The 21075-nt window shown below is 48.3% G+C and overlaps 1 protein-coding gene across 2 annotated transcripts in view; it reads right to left on the bottom strand.

Moving 5' to 3' along the window:
• Positions 1–6655: 6655 nt before the first annotated feature.
• LOC135904265 (uncharacterized) overlaps positions 6656–21075 on the bottom strand; it is a 46809-nt gene continuing 32389 nt past the window's right edge. For both annotated transcript variants that reach the window (XM_065434884.1, XM_065434885.1), the window contains one exon: positions 6656–7510. In XM_065434884.1, coding sequence (XP_065290956.1) covers positions 7308–7510 — 203 coding nt within the window. In that variant the 3' untranslated portion in view covers positions 6656–7307. The remainder of the gene's footprint in view (positions 7511–21075) is intronic.

Raw genomic sequence — 21075 nt, 5'->3', positions numbered from 1 at the left:
GGAATGAGAGAAGAAGACACAATCAAGCTGGTCAGAAGCCTAGTGGTCAGCAGAGTCACGTACTCGCTCCCGTACCACAACATGACCAAGCACGAAAAAGAACAGACGGAAACGCTACTAAGGAAAGCGTATAAGACGGCGCTACATCTGCCTAGAAACACGCCCAACGATAAACTGTTACAGATGGGCCTGAGCAACACCTTCGAAGAACTCGCGGAAGCGCAGCTCGTTGCACAGATCGCCAGGCTCCAGCAGACTGCCACCGGCCGCAAGCTCCTAAAAAGAATAGGGCATAACACAGACGGACTAGAGGATCGAGCTGCTAGCATCCCAGACAGCGTTCGCCAGACACTGGAGGTTAGCCCCCTACCTAGAAACATGGACCCGAATCTCCACGCCGCCAGAAGGCAGGCACGAGCAGATTTCGTGGAACGAAACCTAGCCGCACTAGAAAACACCGTATACACAGACGCGGCCGTATACCCATGGGACCGCAACACTAGAATGTTTAGAGTCGCGGCAGCAGTGGTAAACCACACGGGAGAACCAATAAGCTGCGCGACCCTGAGAAACTGCACTGTAACGGAGGGGGAGGAAGTCGCCGTAGCTCTAGCGGCGGCTGAAGGTTACCGCAGGATCAAATCTCTGATAATTCTAACGGACTCCAAAGCAACATGCAGGAACTACACACAAGGCAGAGTTAGTAAGGAAGCACTGAGAATCCTCCTCAAAACAGAGCCTCCTAACAAAAAGATAAAACATAGGATCTTCTGGATACCGGCACACACCGGTATAGAGGGCAACTCAAGGGTGGACCACCTAGTTCGCGAACTCACGCACCGAGCAGGGCAGTCGGAAACCCTAGAGGCCCCCTTAACGGTGGAGCCGACGTATGCAGAAATACTTAACCATTACAGAGGAAGGAGACTTAAATACCCCCCACCCCACACATCGCTCACACAACATGAGGCAGTAAGCTGGCGAAGACTGCAAGCAGGTACGTTCTTCAACCTGCACACATTACACAAAATGTTCCCTACCCAGTACAGGGATACATGTCCGTGGTGCGGAACAACCCCCACGTTATATCACATCACGTGGGAATGCAAGCGTAATTTCGCATTCCATAAAGTAAATAACCCAAGTGCGGAACAATGGGAGGGTCTGCTCATCAGCAGCGAGCTCGCAGCCCAACGGGCAATTGTGCAGCACGCCTGTGAAGCAGCAAGACTCAGCGGTGCCCTGGAATAGGGGCGCCGACCTTGTGAAGCGGCCAGGACTCAAAACATGAAGACACCGGCCCACCGCCAATCTCTCTGAGATATAGAGAATTAAAGTTTCTCCATTCCATTCCATTCCAGCTGGTCTGCATGCATTAATAAAACGCCAGGAGCAGCCCCCATCATAGATAGTCCATTTTCATTGTTTACCCGAATGGTCATTGATCGCACAGAAGCAATCGAGCTAAGATAAAGACGGTCTACAATACTCCACCGAAGAAATAGGTTAAATAATAAAACACTTCGAAATTTCACCGACACTGCCAACGAGAGTCTCCCAAGTCCCGTGAATGAAAGCTGCGAAAGCGGCATAACACCTGAGCTAGTGAGGTACATCAACATTACGGTGTTTCCTAAATCAAACAAAGTCATCGCAATAAAAATCTTCGACCCAGCTCACCGACGTCGTGCGCCAGAAAGCTTTTCGAGCACGCGGCTCCCGATCGACTCTCTTCGTACTTGGAAGATAACCAAAAGATCGCAAACACCATGTTTGGATCCCAACCGGGCTTGCCGGCACAAGATGTCTTCCTGCAAATGAAAGAACGCCTTATTGACAACATGAGTGCTACCCGACACAGTGCTATTCTTGACGTTAAAACCGCATTTGGACAAAGTGCACACGGCCGTGTTGAACACGCACAACACAAACTGCAGGAAAAGGGTCTACCGATACGGCAGAGACTGCCTCTCTAACCGAACAGCAACCACATACGGCTTCGAAGATTGCGCAGTGGCAAGTTCGCAGGCCCCTCAAAGGGCACTCCTGAGGGATCATTGGTATCTTCATTACTTTTCAAATTTGCAGTGATGAAGCTACCTGAGATTACTTTGCGGTATGTCGGGACTCAATCATGCCATTTATGCAGACAATATTGTTACGGGGCAACCAAGAGCTGTACTTGTTCAATGGCAGCGCAACGCAGAGCGCGTAATTGCATACCCCAGCCGCCTGCTTTCAACTGCCGACAGGACTTTTTCAAATACCAAATGCGAGTGCCTGGCGTTAGTATGGGCAGTTGCCAAATTCGGCCCCTACCTGTACGGCCGCACATTTTCCGAGGTAATCAATCGCCACGCCTTGTGCTGGCTCTCCTCACCTAAAGATACCACTGGACCATTGGATAGATGGGTTATACGGCTCTAAAAATAGTCAGTTGCCATTTTATACAACTCAGGCTGTTTGCACAAGGACACCGACTGCCTCTCCCGCCATCCTGTCAACTGCCCTGAATACGACAAGCATGACACCAATTCTTACGTCTTGGCCAATTCTGATCTGCACGGCATCCACACTGAACAACGGCGTGATATCTACTTACGCGTTCTCATCAACCGTCTCAATTCTGGACATTTGGAGACCACGCACAGCATGTTTCTGCTCCTCGACGACATTCTCTACCATGCCAGCTTACGCACTGAAGGACGAGAATTTCACTTCTTGTACCACGCCATTTCCGGACATCAATCAGTTTTTGAGCACTTGCATGATCCCCTACTGCAGGCAACCTCGGCGTTTCGCGTGCTTACGACCGCGTACGGCGCCGCTTTTACTTGCCAGACCTGTACCGCTCTGTCTGCGCCGCAAAAAAATCTGCCGTCCTGCCCACTGGACACCTTCACCACATCGATGCGTCCTCAGAACCATTCATTCGCGCCGGTCTCAATCTCCTTGGCCCTTTTCCTACGTCGAAATTTGGCAATAAGTCGATCGTTGTCGCGACTGATTACGCGACCCGGTACGCGATCTCGCGAGCTCTGCACACAAACTGTGCGGTTAAGGTGGCAGATTTAATTTTACATAACGTCATCCTCCATCACCGCGTACCCCGCCAGCTCCTCACTCATAGCGGTAGCACCTTCTTGTCCCGAGTAGTTGAAGACCTACTTCGCTCCTGTTCTTCCCAGCACACGCTTTCCATCGCCTACCACACGCAGACAAACGGACTGACGGAGCGGCTCAATCACAGGCTGACAGAAATGCTGTCTATGTACGTTTCCGACGACCGTAGTGATTGAAGCAAGACGTTACCATTAGTCACTTTCGCCTATGATTTGTCTTGTCACGATGCCGTGGGCTTTCAGCCTTCTGTTCGGCCCCGCCCTTCTTTGCGCTTTGACACACTGCTTCCTTCCTCGAAGAACACCCCCACTGACTGCGCTAAAGACATGTTCGCCTGGGCTCGCACGGCACACGTCAGATTGCCGGCTTTCGGCTTATACTGAGTTTCAGGCCGCGCGGATGTTCCGGTGCGACAGCCGACATCGGGACGTTCGATTTCCTCCTGGCTCCGTTGTCTTCCTATGGACACCATGTCGCGCGTCGGTTTGTCTGAAAAGCTGCTGTCGCGCTACACATGGCCCTACATGATATTGCGTCAGCTTGGCGATGTCAACTACGAGATCGCTCCGCTGGACTCGCGTGTCCCCACGGACGTTGTGCATGTGTCCGAGCTGAAGCCTTATTTTGGCGCGAGTTCACCCCCCTTATAGCTAGCGCCGAGACGGCGCCTTTACTGGCGGGGGTTATGTTACGGCGCGACCGAGAGTGTCGCCAGTGAGAAGACGACTTGAGGTGAGAAGTCGCTTCAGCCTCGATAGCTCTCTTGTTTATGCGCCATTGTCTGTCCTGTAAATACTGTAAATGCATCTGTACATGTGACTTCTGCAACGCAGCCATATTACATCCTGTGCCACAGGACGCTCTAAGGCTCTAAAGAGGGGGGGTACGACAAGACGCCGTACAGGACGGCATTGATTGCACGGAGACATACCTAAATGCGTGCGGCCACTCGTGTGCCCCTGGAAAATCAGAACCACGTGTACTGCGCAGAAGAAGAAGAGGTCGACCACCACCTTCAACGGCTGACTCTGACACCGAACTTAGTGGTACCATCGCCCCATCGGTTGATACTCTGCGCATACTAGGGCTAGTTCTCCAGAATGAGGGGGCGGGATCGGTCACCCTACAGAAGGTTCAAAGTTCTATCACGTAGGTCACACACCTGATGAAATGAGTGGCGAGCAAACGACACGGGCTCAAGGAAGAAAACGCCCTAAATCTAACACAAGCCCTAGCTACCAGCCGCATCATCTACGGAACTCCGGTTGAAGACCGCAGAAACGAAGTTTAACATTGTCATCCGCCAAGTGCATAAGAATGCGTCGGCGCTCCCGGCAAAATCGTCAACCGAAAAGCTACTCCAACTGATTGTTCCAACAACACCTGGGAGGAGTTAGCGGAAGCTCACAGAGTCAACGAAATCGAGCGACGCAAACTTACGGGACCTGCTAGAGCCAATCTGCGCCGACTTCGATGCAGACAAGGGCTAGGGCAATGCAATGAACACAAACGCATACCTCTCCAACTGAGAGAGCGTGTTACAGTTGCTAACACACATCGCAACCTAGATATAGTGCACCACAGGGGCAGACGGGAGAATCAAAGCACTCAAGGCGTACGAGAAAGATGCCGCCACATGATATGCGACGCCGCTCAATACCCGAGCAAACGACGCACGCGGCAAGCGTCACAGACAGAACAGAAAAGAGCTTAGTGCAGCAACATTCATTCTGAGCGACACCGACTCCGCAGAAGAGATTGCGCTCGCCACAGCAATCTGTCAGGGACAATTTACAGTTTTTCAAGACTCGCAAGCAGCATGCAGAAATTTTCAGAAGGGCAGTATCTCCTCACTGGTTTTTATTGTACTAATCAAGCTACACAACCCACCAGATATTCAAATTGCGTGGATGTGTGGACACGATTGTCTTGCGTGGAATTTAGCGGCTGATGCTGCATTCAGAGGTCACACCAACCAGGCATCTCCGAGAGGGTGTCGTAGTTGAGTACCCATCCCAAAACGATACAGAGACATGCTGAAACATTACAGATTACACGGAAGGAAATACCCACCACCTCTTCCCACGCTAATGATTGAGGAGGCCATGTACCTACGAATATTGTAAACAAATTCCTTCCCACACGCCACATTATTGCATAAGATAGATCTCTAACTATAGAAATACATCTGTCAGCTCCGCGGAATGCCCAACACGCTCTATCATATGGTTTTGGGGTGCAATGGTGTCACGTAGGTGCCATCAAATGGAGCGCCAACTGAAGAGTAGTGGGAGGACCTGCTCACCCGCGCTGACTCAAGCCACCAGCGACGACTGGTGGAGCGAGCAAAGCGGACAGCCGAGGGACATGGCATCCCGGGCTAAGGCCACCCACCTGAGGGCGACACACCCAAGATCTCCGGCTCTATATGTTTAACTAAAGTGTATTTCATCATCACCATCATTTCAAATTCCGGCAATTTTGGATCCGGTAGGTTGGAATTCAGATAATGTTGCGAAATAGCATCACTGATGCCAAGTCCTAACACACAGTTTGTGTTTGTCATCTAGATATACTTGCGGCTTTGAGTCGATTGGCGTGCGAGAACTAAACGTGTTTACGTCCGTGCCCAAGCAGTGCTCGTTCAATATATGCAGTGTCGTTTCATTTTCTTTTCTTCTGTCTTTTTTTGCTATTTGCACTTTGTCATCGCTGAATACTGTATGCAAGAGATCAAAAGCGCTGTATTTCCCTTGCGGCTGGTTGGCAAACCATTAGAGCCGACATTTCTTTTGCTCCGTCGTGTGCAGTATTCATTTGCTGAGCGCTCTATGGTGTGCATAGTGTTCCTCTTCGTGAAAAATATCTGCACGCCATCATCGTGCAAACTGAACGCCGTTTCAAGGACTTGCATTAATGACAAAGTTGAAGTGAATAATTTGTCGAAACGTCGGTGAAAAGCGCAGTGCCCTGGCGCAATACTGATCTCTACGAATAAAATATTAGCAATTTGAAGCAACTCCTTGTGTTTTGTCACACCTTCTGGCAACGCTAGGTAGCATGGTGCAACAATATGTCCCCAGCGCGTAATAATCATGTTCTACTACAACTTCCTGTTAGCTTCTCAAATTGGACGTGTTAGTTATTTTGCAGACGTTGCTTCATTATGCGCTAGCTCCTGACGAAACGCATGCATAGGTGCCCAGTACTGAATTAAACAATTGGTAAACTTACGTTCAAATGCGCTCGGTGCACTGAGGGCATTTCGGCCACGAGAGCTGTAGCTTAAATATAGGCATGGCTCGTCATAATGGTGCACACATTTTGCGAGGGCTTCTGAGATGTGCGAGGAACATTTTACCGAAGTTTGCATTGTGCACTTCGTAACTCCGCAATATAATTAAAATTTTAGTAGGACCCGTGTTTGGTCTCATTTATTTCAATGTGATGGATGAAAGTAGAACAGTCCAACCGGATATCCTTACTGTCTGTAGTAGCACGGCATAGTGCCTATGTCACGAACCCAAGGATGTCATCCCCACTGACAATATTTATTTGGCACACGGCCGCACACACACAGAAAAGTAATAAATAAAAAAAACATTCTTGCATTACCTGGAATGTTCCGCCTGGCAAGTCGTCAGCGATTATCAACCTTACTTCCTTCGGCCAGATGGACCGAGTGACAAAAAACTCACTTGACCGGTGATTGGCATCCTGTGCTAAAAAAACTCAGCAGCCTGTGCTCCTGACGAAAGGTAAGGTAAGTAAGACGAAGGTAAGACGATGACGAGCTCATCTGCCTTTTAGTCCTTTCAACCCAGGCAATGTATGTCTGAATAAACTGAACTGAACTGAACTGAACTGAAGTGGAAGGGGGGGGGGGGTGTATGAGCTGACTCGTTTATTTGGGCTACACATACATTTTCGCTATTATGAAAAGCGCTCTTATTATAATTTGTTATATTAGAAGAATAGGTTATGCCCTCAACACATGGTGAGGGAGGGCGGAGTTGTTTCCCGCCTCATTTCGATGGTGCCGGTGGAGACGTTTCCTCACACTGCTGCTCGCCTACTCCCATTTCGGAGAACCTGAGTGCCGTGCTCGAATGCGCTTGTATTTTGCAAGGCACTTTGCTCTGTGCCCTCATCGTCGTTATTCATGGGCAATCATGGTTCGCTCGTTACGAATGGTGGTCTGCAGACGGAGCGGAGCCAACATCAGTGACGATGTCGTCCGAGTCCATGGCTTTGCTGGTGGCTGGCGACGATGTCCTCCGTCGATCCAGGACCCAGAGTGGAGCAGTGAGCAGGAAAGAGCACAGCACCATCGATCCCATCGTTCGAAAAAGACCGTCGTATGATCCGTACTTATCCCGGAAGAAACCTGAGGGGCGAGGAAAGAAAACGTCGCAGTGAGAACATGTGAGCCACACTGCATACAATTGGCCAACGCAAGTGCGTTGCCCCTGGCGGCAAGTTCGAAAGAAATGTTCTGCATATCGTTTGCTTCTTTTTTTGCTACACTTCTTCAATATTGACGTCAGAAACATACGGTGGGTAAGTAGAGTTTAGTTTTTTCGTGACAACTACTTCCGTTTATGAAAGTTGTCATTTGGTTCACCAAAAAACATCGACGCTACATCTTGCTCTGAAATTTGCAGTTCGTGTACTGCGATAATACGAAGGCACCTGATAGGTCTCGAATTACTAACATTTCTGCAGGTCTGAAAAGGTGCAGCAACAGTGTAAAAAGGCGCCGAAAAACAATCTCGCAAGGAACGCTAGAGACAATCTGCAGGAATCCTTTGGAACAAAGGAAGTTGTTCTTCAGCAAACGTTGCAAAACATTCTTAGTGAGCGTTCAATGTTTTTTCATCTATTTACAAGTAGCATTAAAACTGGCTTTCCGATGATTACACGTTTAGCATCGTAAGGTGCATATTGTGGAATAAAAGTACCGCAAAAAGACGTTTTTCACATTCATACAATTACATATTGGCCTAATTAAATTCAGTGTGTGCTGGGCGACTAGGTAGCAAGGAATTGTGAAATGCAAAAGGATGGCCGTACAGTTTTCGTTCCTGGCGTCATTGCACGTTTAGGAGTCACGTGAAGCCAGTTACATTGATAAAATTCAAAATTTTGCATTTCATCTGCATTCGACAATTGCGCCAATTATAACACAGCCAAGTGTATTGCCTCGCAATGGGCAAGAAAAAACTTAATGCAGCTGTGAAAGAATGCGTCTGATCCTGAATTGGCCTCGGATCACAGATACCGCGGCTCACAGATAAGCTAACAGCGTCACATGAAAGAACAATAGCAATAGAAAGACACCCTTCCTTCAGGTGTCGTTTTACGTGAAAGCGTTTTTACTAAGCCGGGAACCACCTGATGGAAACCTGGACTTTTATTTTGCTCTCGCGCGACACAGGCCGACATACTGAATTTCGTTAGCATGATCGCTGTAATGGTAACCTTAAAAGCTAAAGGGGTGGCTTCATAAAGAGTTCCCTTACGAAACCTGACTGCTCTACGTCGTGCTCCCTGACAGATTATTTATTTCGTTCATGCTCCCAGTGGTTTTGCGGCATCTGTCTGTCTCGCACGGGTCACCGTACCACGCCGACAGGCGGCCGAAAGGAGAAAACCCCGGCGAGTTTCCACCAACGCCACGGGAGGGCGCTGTCAATTTAAGCGAAGGTTAGTCAGGGGACCGAATCTCCGCATGGCTGCCATTGGCCGTTTTTGAGCAGACGCCATGGCAGACGCTCTTTCGACGCTAGCGCCAAGGTCCCCTTCAGTTACGGCCCTAACCAATGGGCAACGCAGAAGCAAAATGGCGGCGCACACGATTGTTTACGTTGTTATGGCAACAGGAATAGCAGCCGCGCAGCGCCTCCTTTCCTAAACGTTTTTCTTTCCTTTTTGTTTTTATTATGCCGACCCGTTCCACTCCCTTTCTCCCTTTCCCCCATGCCGCGCGCGCCGCTCTTTTTTTTTACCCTTAAAAGTACCCTGAAACGATTTTGACGATTTTCTACAAACATACTGAGTTGTTAGAGTAGGTCCTTCTGATCATTAGTTGACACATCTAAGTGCTCCGCGTAAAGCGTGTAATTTATTATAAGGTTTTAAAAATACACATCGCTGCTGATCGCAGCGCACTGCTCGGCGGAATTTTTAGCCGCCCCTACCCATGCGAGCGAAATGACCCATACGACGTCAGTGGGGCGAGCTATCCGATTGGCTGACCAGGGCGCGTGATTGATAATTTTTCGAACTTTATGGTAAACAAATGATCTTCGTAATACTTGGAATGTTAGTTCATTTGTTTTTATAAAAAGAAAGTAACATAAAGAAAATGCACAAGAACAATTTTTGAGTACACTTAAGCACTTCCGGCACACAGCAAGCGTCGTCTGCTTGTGTTACAACGTACTCCATTTTGACGAGAACTCCGCGGTCAGATTCGGTATCAGTCTTTTCGCGAACACTATGATTCGACGTTGTTGCCTTGTGGATTGCAAACGTAGCGACTGCCAATATGTCAAGCTGCGACATCGTGTGCCCCTGCAAGGCAGCATACGAGCGAACTGGCTGCTGCGCATCAGACTGCCGCTATCCGATCGGCGCCAGGATTTGCGCGTTTGTTGCCGTCGCTTTATACCGGAAGATCAATAACGCAATAGCGTTTCGCGAGCCCGGTATTAGGGCAAACGCAAGCACAAGGGGACAGGGTCTGGCCGCTTGACTGTGCCATAACGGGGTGAGCCATGAGATGAGCAGAAGGGCAAATGTGAACGGTCTGCACGGTGCAGCCACCTGGTGGCACAGAGCTCAACCATACACAGTAGCAGCAGCGAAGTGTATTCTTTGCTGCTGGTGTGTATTTTTCGCAGGAGTGTAATCATCAACACATTGTTTTTAAAATGTTTAAAATGTTTCACACTCGGTTAGAGCAAATTAGCGCTTTGTTTGGCTGGTTAAGCGCTGCGCCAACAAGTGTCTGGACCGTGCAAACCGATCAGGCCGCTCACGTACGTCTACGCTAAAATTCCTTCATCAGCTTGAGTTTATGCCTCCAGTCATTTGCCGCAATGACCAGTTTGCCTGTGGTTACCAGAATACCAGACACGTTCGGCGCTACGACAGAATGCTCGCAACGCACGCTGCTTTGATAGCTCTCGGTCGACGGCCAAGCGGCTTGCGGAGAGGTCTCGCGCGGGCGGGGGGCGGGCGCCAAAACAACCGGAAGTGGACGATATGACTTCGCATCGTGACGCAGTACCGGTGAAGGCGGAGCTTAGCCCCGCTCGCTAGGCGAACGAGTTGAGGAGGAAAAGCATGCTTAGGGAGGAGGGTAACTTCTAATTGCTTGTAACTCCATTAATACGTAACGCTTCACCTAAATTGTGGTGCGAATGTTCTACTTAATCTGTACCCTACGCGTCAACAAAATTTGACCGAACCGTTTCAGGGGCCCTTTAAGCGGAGTGTTTTTTTTTTTTTATAGCGCGCTTGTTACGGCGCGCCACGCGCCAGCTCGCAAGCAATGCGCGCGCTACGCCGCGCATTGGCATTGCTTGCGAGCTGGCGCGTGGTGCGCCATGGGCTATGCGTTGGCACGCACGCAGTCTTGCCCATACTTATATTATACGAGCATGTGCCTGGACATAAAAAAAATTTCACTTCCAACACAACAGATGTTTAGTCTCGCCTTATTGACTTCGTTTCCGAAAACAGATTTTTCTTATAACGTGGTGGTGATACACGCTCCAAAAATGAGCAAAAGTGAAAGGTGCATGACATATACAAGAGTACTGAGCCCAAATGTTCACAGACGATGAAATAACGAAAGAAAGCGCTAGAAAACGCGAAGGCCATTTCATGTACACACACATAAAACAACATTTTTATATAACGTCCTCAAGACCGAAATGTAGACGAGCTTGTGATATATGCACTAAGATATTGCACAAAACTGGACGACTTGTATGACATAGTCATGACAACTATAAAAAGGGAAAACTCACTGGTAATGGCAAAAACAATGACACCCAAATTACCCCAAAAAACAGAATTAAATGCTAACATTGTTTCATTGAGAGCCATACCAAAAGATAGAGCTTACTTATAAATCTGCACGAAAGTACATGAAATGCGTGACATATTCATCACTCCTGAACAAGTTGGGAAAACATGGGACAAAAAAATAACATTGTCCTAAAAACTGAAACACACATTATCACATTATTTTGCACTTGGCCAAAACTTGAGTAACGGTGGCAAGGGGAACAGAAGGTAGTCGGCTTTTGCAGCAGCACATACAAAACATTCGCAGAAAGGCTTATTCCTTAATCAAAGACCAGGTAAAATGAGCCAAGAAAACGACTTTTCTTTCGACGCGAATGCAATGCTTAGCAACAAAATTACGTCACTTAAGGCATACATAAGTCAGCATGTCGTACCTAAGTCGTACCTACTGCGCTCTCCTCTGTATAATAAACACTAACTGCAAAAATCTGCATGTAGGACACTTGCAATGCTCACGCTTTCCAGAAGGAAAAAAAAATGTGTATCATGCCTACATGAAGGTTGTTCGCGCGGTTTTCCCATCTGGGGTTACTGAAATAGTGCACAAACACTAACAGTAATTTTTCAGCTGTTAGTACGTTTGTAAAACGTGATACACAGAAAAGCACTGAGAGCAGTATGGAAAGCTGGGCAAGTTACTGAAGTTGCAGCATGAGACTTCGCACAGATAACCACAAGTCATAGACCAGGTGAAAATGAGGAGGAACATCTATTTGTCAGCTTTCTCTGCCGGGAAGAGGCAAGTGTAGCATAATCAAGGCGCAACGACGTCCGGAGCCTCATGGAGCACACAAATGGACAGGGCTGTGTTCGTGTACATGCGCCTTTTGATGTCCTTGGGTCTGAGCGCTCACCTGTTGTCTTTATTTAGGCACCCGGAACAACCTTGAAAGGCTTGTTTTGAGGTATTTGTGCACCACTGCACGATGCACGAGTGGTGCGAGTCGTGAAACGGGTGAAACATCGCGGAGCACAAGCACACAGCTACCGAGGACCACGAAAGTGACGACGCTAGCCACGCCGGTCAACGCACAGCAGCGCACGCTTCGCGATAACAGCAGATAAGGCAACATGAAACGTCATGCAGCGGGCTGAGCTGGCTCCAGGCCGGCGGGCCGCACGGAGACAATCGAAGGTCAGGGAGTTGCGAGGGGGTAACGAGGGAAGGCGATTGGAGAGGAGTTGGGGAGGGGGAAGGGCTCGGCCACCTGGATCGGCGCACGTGCGCGCGACGATCTACGATGCCATGCAAGGGAAATGGATTTTTGCGTTCGCCCAATACAGAGATGGCGCCAATTACCTCTGCCACCTAAACCGGGGAGTTTCCCCCCACTGGGTTAGTTGCCTGAAAAACCGCCTGCCAGTGTTGCCCTGCACGCATATCGGCGCGCCTCGACCACGTCCTCGACCACAAGGTTCGCGGCAACGGCGGTGAATCGAGGGTTTACCAGGCTCTGCGTTCTCACTCATGCCGGCGATGAGCCTTTGGAAGGGCGAACAAAGCGACGTGCTGCGTCAGCTACGCTGCGCTAAACAAACGAGACGAGGGGGAATCGGGAACGCCCACCAAGGTAAATATACATGGTAGCGAAACTTCCATACGAGCCCATACGTTCAAAACATGGCGGTCCATCGGCGGTTCATGGGGCTTAGCGCCATCTGTATGTGGTGGGAACACTTCCGGCGGAAAAAGAAATAATGTGACGCCATGTCCGTTAAAAGCACAACTGACGTCATTTTGTTTACGAAGGCGCGAAATTTGTTTTGTTGGCCTACTATTGGAGCTATATATTCAAATGCCCCGCCATTCGACTTTATAGGCGTTTTGAGCTTTCAGCGCGGAAAGCGATGCAGGAAAAGACAGCCGTACGGCTGTCGAAATCGCACCCCTGCACAGAACATACTTTCTTTGGAGGCCAACGAAAGCTTTAGGTGTAGAGTGCTGATCCTATCGTCGGACGCCAAGCTTGTTGGCCGGCGCAGTCGCACGAAAACAACTACACAATTATCTAGCGGTCGTAACTCACTGCTTTTGACTGAACAGATTAAGAAGCGATGAAGCTACCCGCGTCACCAAATTCAGACAAACTTCGACAAGCAAGAAAGCACAAACTGTGAGGGGGCCCTATTTCAACAGGTGAACTTTACGAGTGTGCCTTTCTGCCCATTTCAAGGTGTGCATTGCATTGCGAGATATAGTGGCGTCAACGCCCCCGTAACTATGGGCGCCGAAAATAAATACATTTATTAATAATCATAAAATTTAATAAAACTGCATTTTCTTAACTCGTCACGAATATGTAAATTTGACAGGAATTTTATTTTCGTTCAATGAATCTAACTGTGTCTCGCTTGAATTAAAAACGCTTCTTTCTTTCCCAATGTTTGTTCCCTGCAAACATAGTCGCGCTTCAATCGCTGCTCCCATAATGCCCGTGCTGATGTCGGTGACAATCTGTACTGAACCGCTTTTCGCCCGAAGCTTCGCGGCCTGTTTGGATCGACCTTGCGCCCACTCATCGACAACGGCATTGAAGAGTGTTTTAAGGGCCGTTTATAGTCCGACGTAACGCCCGCGCGCGCGCATGCTACGTCACGTCGTCGAAAACGACCCCTCCATAGTCGGGTGCACCGGCGCAGCTAACGTAACCGGCAGGTTCCGACGCGCCCCGACGGGCCCGGCGCCTCTATGGCTGCTGAGCCATTCGCGCGTCGGAGTCGGCGGAACTTTCGCACCACAATGCATTGCGCGCGAAGAAAAAGGCGCCAACACAACTCGGTAGACGGCCTTTGCGGACGGCGCGCGACTTGGCGAACGTTCTGCGCATGCTCCGAAGATAGCACCCGACGGCGCGCGCGTTGAAGTATGGACGTCAGACTCTGGAGTGGATGGATGGTTGGATGGATGGATGGACGCCTACCTATTCTAAAGCCATTCTGAAGCTCTCCCAAAATGCCATTATTCTCTGCCCATGCTTGAAGCTTTGATTTGATTGCCTGCATTGCTAGCCTGTATATTACCCATGTAATGGTCAACGGTCTATATGAGTGAATTCTGTCTTTCTCCCCCTTTCCTTTATAAATTAAATTCATTCTACTTTGTCGCCAACTGTCTGGTATTCGTCTGTCTTTTAATGTTCTTTCCACTGCTTTCACCAGAGCTTCCTTACTTTTTGGTCCTAGTTCATTTATCAGCCTAACGCGAACCTCGTCTAGCCCTGTGGCTGTACGCTTAGGAAGTTTCTCTTCCGCTTTCTTCCAGTTTAAATTTGCCAGCACCAGCTGCTTTTCCCCTTGGGTCTCTTTCATGTTCTTTTTTTTCAACATGTATAACCTCGTCATTGCCTTGGAAAGATTCGGCTGTTGCTTTTCGGATGTAATTTATTGTCGCTTCTCCTTCGAGTCTGTTTTCATCTTCGTCTAGGATATGTTGTTGTATTGTTGCTGACCTCCTGCCCAATAATTTTATGTGGTTCCAAAATATTCTAGGTGCGGCCTTCTGTTTCTCACGTATTTCTGACAACCAACGTTCACTTTCACCTTTTAATTTTGCTTGCACCAGTATTTGAACTATAGACTTTTTCTCCCGGTATATTTCCTATTTACTAGTTACTTCATCCTGTGGCAACTGCGCCTTCTTTGCCTGCCTGTGCTCTCGAGGTGCTTTCTGTCGCTCGGCGATCGCTTCTCGTATCTCCTTGTTCCACCAGCTTTTCGGTTTCTTTTTTCCTTTCCAACGAACATTTTGGTTCTCTTTCCGTATTTCTGTCTTTATTACACTTATAAGCTCACCATATTCCCACTCTTTACTTGGCCATTTGTTAAGTTCTTCCTCAACTCTAGTGACTGTATTTGCTATTTGTTGAGCGTTCAAATTTGGACTGGCCATTTTGCTCTCCTTGCTCTCTTTCCCAACTACATATCCCATTTTCAATATGATGCGTTTATGACCACTCCCTATGCTGTTAAACCCTTCCTCATCGATGATCATTTCTCTCAACTTATCATGAATTCCTTCTGTCATCAGACAGTAATCAATGGTTGATTGCCGGTTTCCCACTTCCCACGTGATCTGTCCTTCACACTTAGGCCCTGTATTCACGATCACGAGGTTATTTTGCTCACAAAGGTCCAGCATTGACTTCCCGTTATTGTCGGTATAGCCATCTAAATCCTGTATGTGGGCATTCATGTCACCTAATAGGACAATTTCAGCACCACTCCCGAAACCCTTAATATCAGCGCTTATGCATTCCACTAACTCTTTATTCTTCTCTGTGCATTTTTTTCAGGTCCACAAATACGTAACGCCCAGCCAAGTTCCTTTCCCACTCATTGTACCTGATAACCAAAGATGCTCTTGACATTGTGAATTTACTCTTTTCCACTTGGCTCCCTGATGGATGAGCGTACCGACTCCCCCTCCCTTTCTTTCCGACTTAGTTCTGTTGCACCCTTCCCAAACAAAATTGTCAATAACTGGTGGCTCTTCTGAGTCTCTAAGGAGTTTTGCAAGACGCCTAGCGCCACCTGCCAGTGTGAAGAGGCAGTAATTGAGTAGTGCCAAGCCTGACTCCCTTGCTAAGTTGCCTATGCAGCTAGCGACTGCGAAACAAGGATTTAACTAGATTTTGGTCCATATTTCAGTGTTTTGCGCATTTCACACCCAGACAGAGAGCTCTGAATTTCTCCGCTACTCAGACGCGTCGCCGAACTGCCATAAACCACTTGCTGGCTTACTCGTCAGACTGATCGCGGAAACGACTGCAACCTCAATAGCTCCGCGCGCTACGAAGAAACGCCGCAATCGACGCCACTGTTGTGTTGTAAATTGCCATGAACGTGAAGGACTGAACAACAACGTTCAGTTTTACTGATTTCCAACGCGATCGTATGAAGGGGAAAGGCGAGAGCGCTGGATACGGGCCGTTCAACGTGTTGGGTAATCAAATTACTTGTATTCCCTACAACACAGCGAGTCGCATGAGAATGTGCGATAATGTTGTTCTGCTGTAATTGTGCTACGTGCGTAGCCCTGACGTAGGACCGTGGCGACCAAGCGAAACTCAAGAATCTGGAGCCGCCACTTCGTTGGCAGCAGAAAAAACAACGTTGCGAACCACCCTGCGTATGTGCCGTCGATATTTCCACCTGTTAACAGACGTCCGCCTCCACTTGACTCAACAGGTAGAGCAGAGATATTTGACAGGTCAGTTTAACCAAACATTCGGTTCGTTTATGAATTCAAAATCCTGATCTAGAGCATCGTTGTATCGCGAGCTCATTTCTAGTTTCGGTATTTTATATGTCCTGCGCCGATACAACAAGCACGTTCCGCGATCGGCTGAGCCTGCTCGACTACGTTTTTCAAATGTGAATAATAAAGTTGCTGTAGGAAAACTGGGTGAACAATTGCGAAGTAACGCACGTGTGTAACAAAAAAGTTGCGTTTATTTACATTTATTTGTGCGCGCGTGTTGCTTGAAGCGTCTGCGAAAAGTTCAAAGGTACTGAGCGATGCTGTATAGCTCCTGCGAGGCAGAAAGATGCGGCGCGCCGGCACTGCAGGAAGCTTACTTTCGCTATGTTCACACGCTGTTTGCTGCCCAATTTGAAATGCTTAGATTTTATGCTGATATGCCTATAAACAAGCCTGATGCTCTCTGTACTTGCGAGTTGCAGAACGCCGAAAAAACACCTGAGACTTTCTTTATATTGTACACATACTTCACGCTGCAGAGCTTCCTCCCTTCCCAAAGCGTGGATGGGCAGAAGAAGCTTTCCAGGTCCTTGATTATGAGGAAACCGTGCCTCAACACAACCGGAAGAGGAGGGTCCATTGTTGCATATGCACCTTCGCTGGCCAGACAGCTCTTCTTGCACTACTCAGTTCACGCCAAGGCTGTGATGGGGGCGCTGGTGACGGGTTTTTCCGCAGCGCCGCCTGGGCAGAGTCTGAGGTCTAGAGGGGATGGCATCTCGGCTGGCGCAGCGCAACCTACGTAGCGTGACTGACCGCGAACGACGCTCGCCCGCGCGCCGATAACGTCCGACTATAAACGTCGTGGCGTTTCGCTCCATGTTTCTCCGCAGAGCCAAAGCGGAGAAGCGGGGCAACTTTCATGTTTTAGCTATGCATTCAGCTTAGCGGAGCCAGGCCGTTCTTATTTGCAGCGCCCTCTGGTAGAAATCGGCGCAGTAAACCAAAAAGAGAACCAGTTTTGTCAATTGCACTAAGTGAAAAAATATGCAGGACCTATTTGCTTATAAAACATGTGGACGTGGTCTTGTAACGCGTTTATGGTGCGTTCTACCAAATGGAAAATAAAGCATCGACTTGGTGATAGCCAACGAGGGCCTTCCATTTTCAATCCAGTCCGTGGTGGCCGAGAGAGAGAGAGAGGCGGGAAATATTACGTAGGTGCCCACCTAGTGGACTTGTCCGTTATATCTGCGGCCGAAGTGCTGATTGACTGGTGAGGCCTATATTCTTCTCAGGCGTACCCCAGCCCAGCCAATCAGAGCTTCAGCAACAGACGAAATAGACATGTTAACTAGGTGGACGCTTACAGAGTAGCCCTGGTGCCAATTCGCTGGTGACGTTTTTGTTCTAGCGCGGCTATTTGGTTCAGTGATTCGCACCCGAACGAAAAGCGAAGCCAGTGAGATGTGCGACAGATGACTATTTTCTTATGTTCAAGTGGAAGTAGCCAGAAATAGAAAGCCTGCTTTCCATCGAAGTGCTCGAATGCAATGCGCGCATCAAATCCCGCAAGTCGTCTTCCCGCGCTGCGCGGTGTTCTAATGGGTTAGAATCACAATTTCTCGCACCAGAGATAGGCCTTTGTCTATGCGAAAGTGAGCCGAGGCTCGCGCTGCGTAGTAGAAAACGAAGCTGCACTTAAAGTAGTCTAAGGCACGGCAGCACTGACAGCAGCCATCTTGCATCGAGATCGCCAGCGGAACACAGTGGTGACGCTCCGCTTAGGCAACTTGTAAGCGGACCGCGTTCACCGCTCGGCCAGCTCGCTTGCTACTAAGCGCACGCCGCATGTGCTCCCGCTCATCGGCTGAGCGGAGCGGGCCGAAAAATTCAAATGAAACAGTCTAAAAAGGTGAAAGCTAACTACCGTCCGAACGTGCGAGACCCGATAAGTACAGGATAAGTGAACTGTTAAAAAAGAAAAAAAAAGAAATGCGCGTAGGTCTTATCAGAAAACATTTATTAAAACTGACAACTAGAATAATTGAAAGTAAAATTTGGCGAAGCGTTCAAAGTGATACCAAGATTTAGCGTTGTGCTCAAGCTCCGAATACGCTGCTTTTGGAATATGCAAGGGCCCCATGTTGGCGCAATGAAGCACGCGGTGCAACTGCTTTCGCGCAGCAGAAACAGCGCACTGAGACCTAACAGGCGTCTCGCAATGGTGGCACGATGAGGAATGCCGCCACCGGTGCTGCAGGCGCGGCACTCACACTGTCGCATGAGATGAAACGGGGAAAAAAGAGAGCGTTTGTAGCTGGAGTAACGCTACCTGTTTCGCTCAGTTCACTATACGCACCGCAACTTCGCTGACGCGAGCCGTCAGCGAAGTGTCAGGGTGCGTCCACTTGGGTTCGTTGTTCTTGCAGGCAAACGCAATGAGCTTCTCTGGCCTGTCTGGACACTTGGCCCTTCACGCATGAACCACACTGGCACCGCGGACGCCGAGACATCACGGCGCCGGCCGCGCCAGAGTGCCTCGAGCGTTTCAATATACCATGTCGTAATAATAAATGCAGCCGTAGACATGCGTGGCCACTCGGACGTGTCTCACAATCATTCGGAAAGCGGTGGTTTCGTACGGTGTGGGTTGTCACAAGCTATAGCCCTCCTGTGACAACTCGCCAGTGCTTCGGTAGTTAGCAGCGTCAATATCTAACATTTATTCCAGTAACACTATCGCATACTTCATAGCAATACAAGTCCTTCCCAGAGTGTCCGCGCAATCTTGACAGCCGGCTTGAAGAAGTCTCTGCGCTACACCCACTTATTTATTAGCTATGAAAGGGGGGCACTGAATGGGCCGGTTATTCTCATAATTCAGCTAAAAAGCAACAGAACGAGAAGAGTAAACACAATGAAACAATATCGAAACAAACGCCCCGATGAAAACATTAGTATTCACGAAAACATTACACATTAAGACAAGTCGTCTGCACAACAAACAAGAAACCACGAGAGCTGCATTTATCTGGACACGCGGCAGTAAGGTGTTCAGGCTGATATGGTTCGGGATTGCACTTATCGGGCTGGGTCCACTCCACACTTCAAAGTTGTTCAAACGATAGCCGTTCGAGCACGCAGTGCGTCCGCGAGTGCGCCGATAAATATCGGGGAACGGCAACGATGACCTTTTGCCATACTTCTGGAAGGGCAGTAGGCCATGAAATATTGCAGAACTTGTCTGCTCTTTGTTATCGTATGCTTGCTTGTTACATATTTTGTAGCACTTGTTATCTCATAAAACAGCAATGAAGCAAAAATAAAGGCTTATCCAGATAGCCACTTCAGACTTTGCACCACTGGTTAGGTACTAAAACTATAACCTTCTCAGCAAGGCCTATTTCGTGCGAAAAAACTGTGACGATCTCGCGAGGTCTCAGCATCAACCATTTCCGAGGGCGAAAGAATCGGGCGACTCTTGGAAACACGTATCGAATAAATCCTGTCAGAATTTATAAACAACCGTTACTGGAGAAACGAGAGAAAGCATTCAGACATCGAATATGCTTCGAAGTTGCTAATTTCAAAGAGTTGACAAACCGTCCAAGCAGAACCTGTGCATATTTAGCGGCAATGAAAACGACTCATATATTTACACTAAACAATAAGTAGCCACCCGACGTAGTTGCTGAGCTGCTTTGGTGTTACATTAGTATGCACAAGGTAGCGGCATCTAGTCCTGGCCACGGGGGCCACATTTCAATGGCGGGGAAACGCGAACACCCCCGTGTACTTAGCTTTCGGTGCGCGGCAAAGAACCCCAGGTGGTCAAATTCAATCCGGAGTCCCCCACTACGGCGTGCCTCATAATCAGATCGTAGTATTCGCACGTAAACCCCATAATTTAATTAACGGTTTTAACTTTGATGCCATGCTATCAATATAAATTTCACTTTTGCTTCAACTATATTTATTTATTTATTTATTTATTTATCTACACATACTGTAGTCTCAATAAGGCTATTGCGGGAGTGGGATGAACAACAAACATACTAACATTTATAAACAAGCTTGCGTGAATTGTTTCAGTGGTAGTGAACGGATGTCGTCCGGTAATGGATTCCAGACTTCAGTTGTTGATGGAAGAAAACTGTTTCTAACGGAACCAGTGTGGGCAAAAAAGGTTGAGATATTTAGCGCACGGTGACTCCTCATACATGAGGGTGTGGAAAAAGTTTAATAGTTATCTAGAGAGGAGAGGCGAGGAGCATTGATTAACGAGTGAAATAATTTTAGGCATTCGAGTTTGCGACGCTCTGCAAGAGGAGTGAGACCAATAGGGGAAGAGAGTTAGACGGTGAAAATTCCTTGTCATATCTCTTGCAAAAAAAGAAAACGCACCACGTTTTTTTGCACTGATTGTAGTTTTTTGACGTCACAGTGTTTGTATGGATTCCATACAACGCAGCCATATTCGAAGATGGGACGAATGAAGTTTTTATGCGTAAGTAGTTTACTTTCTTGAGGAGCAAGACGCAGCGTACGATGTCAGCAACCTAGTCTTTTAAGAATCTTTTTACAGGTGACATCAATGTGTTTCGACCGTGACAAATCGTGTGTTAGCAGGATACCTAAACATTTTAATT

Source organism: Dermacentor albipictus, chromosome 2 (assembly GCF_038994185.2).
Source record: "Dermacentor albipictus isolate Rhodes 1998 colony chromosome 2, USDA_Dalb.pri_finalv2, whole genome shotgun sequence".
NCBI lineage: Eukaryota > Metazoa > Arthropoda > Arachnida > Ixodida > Ixodidae > Dermacentor > Dermacentor albipictus.
Note: the sequence above shows the minus strand (reverse complement) of the source record. Positions and strands in the feature narration are given on the sequence as shown.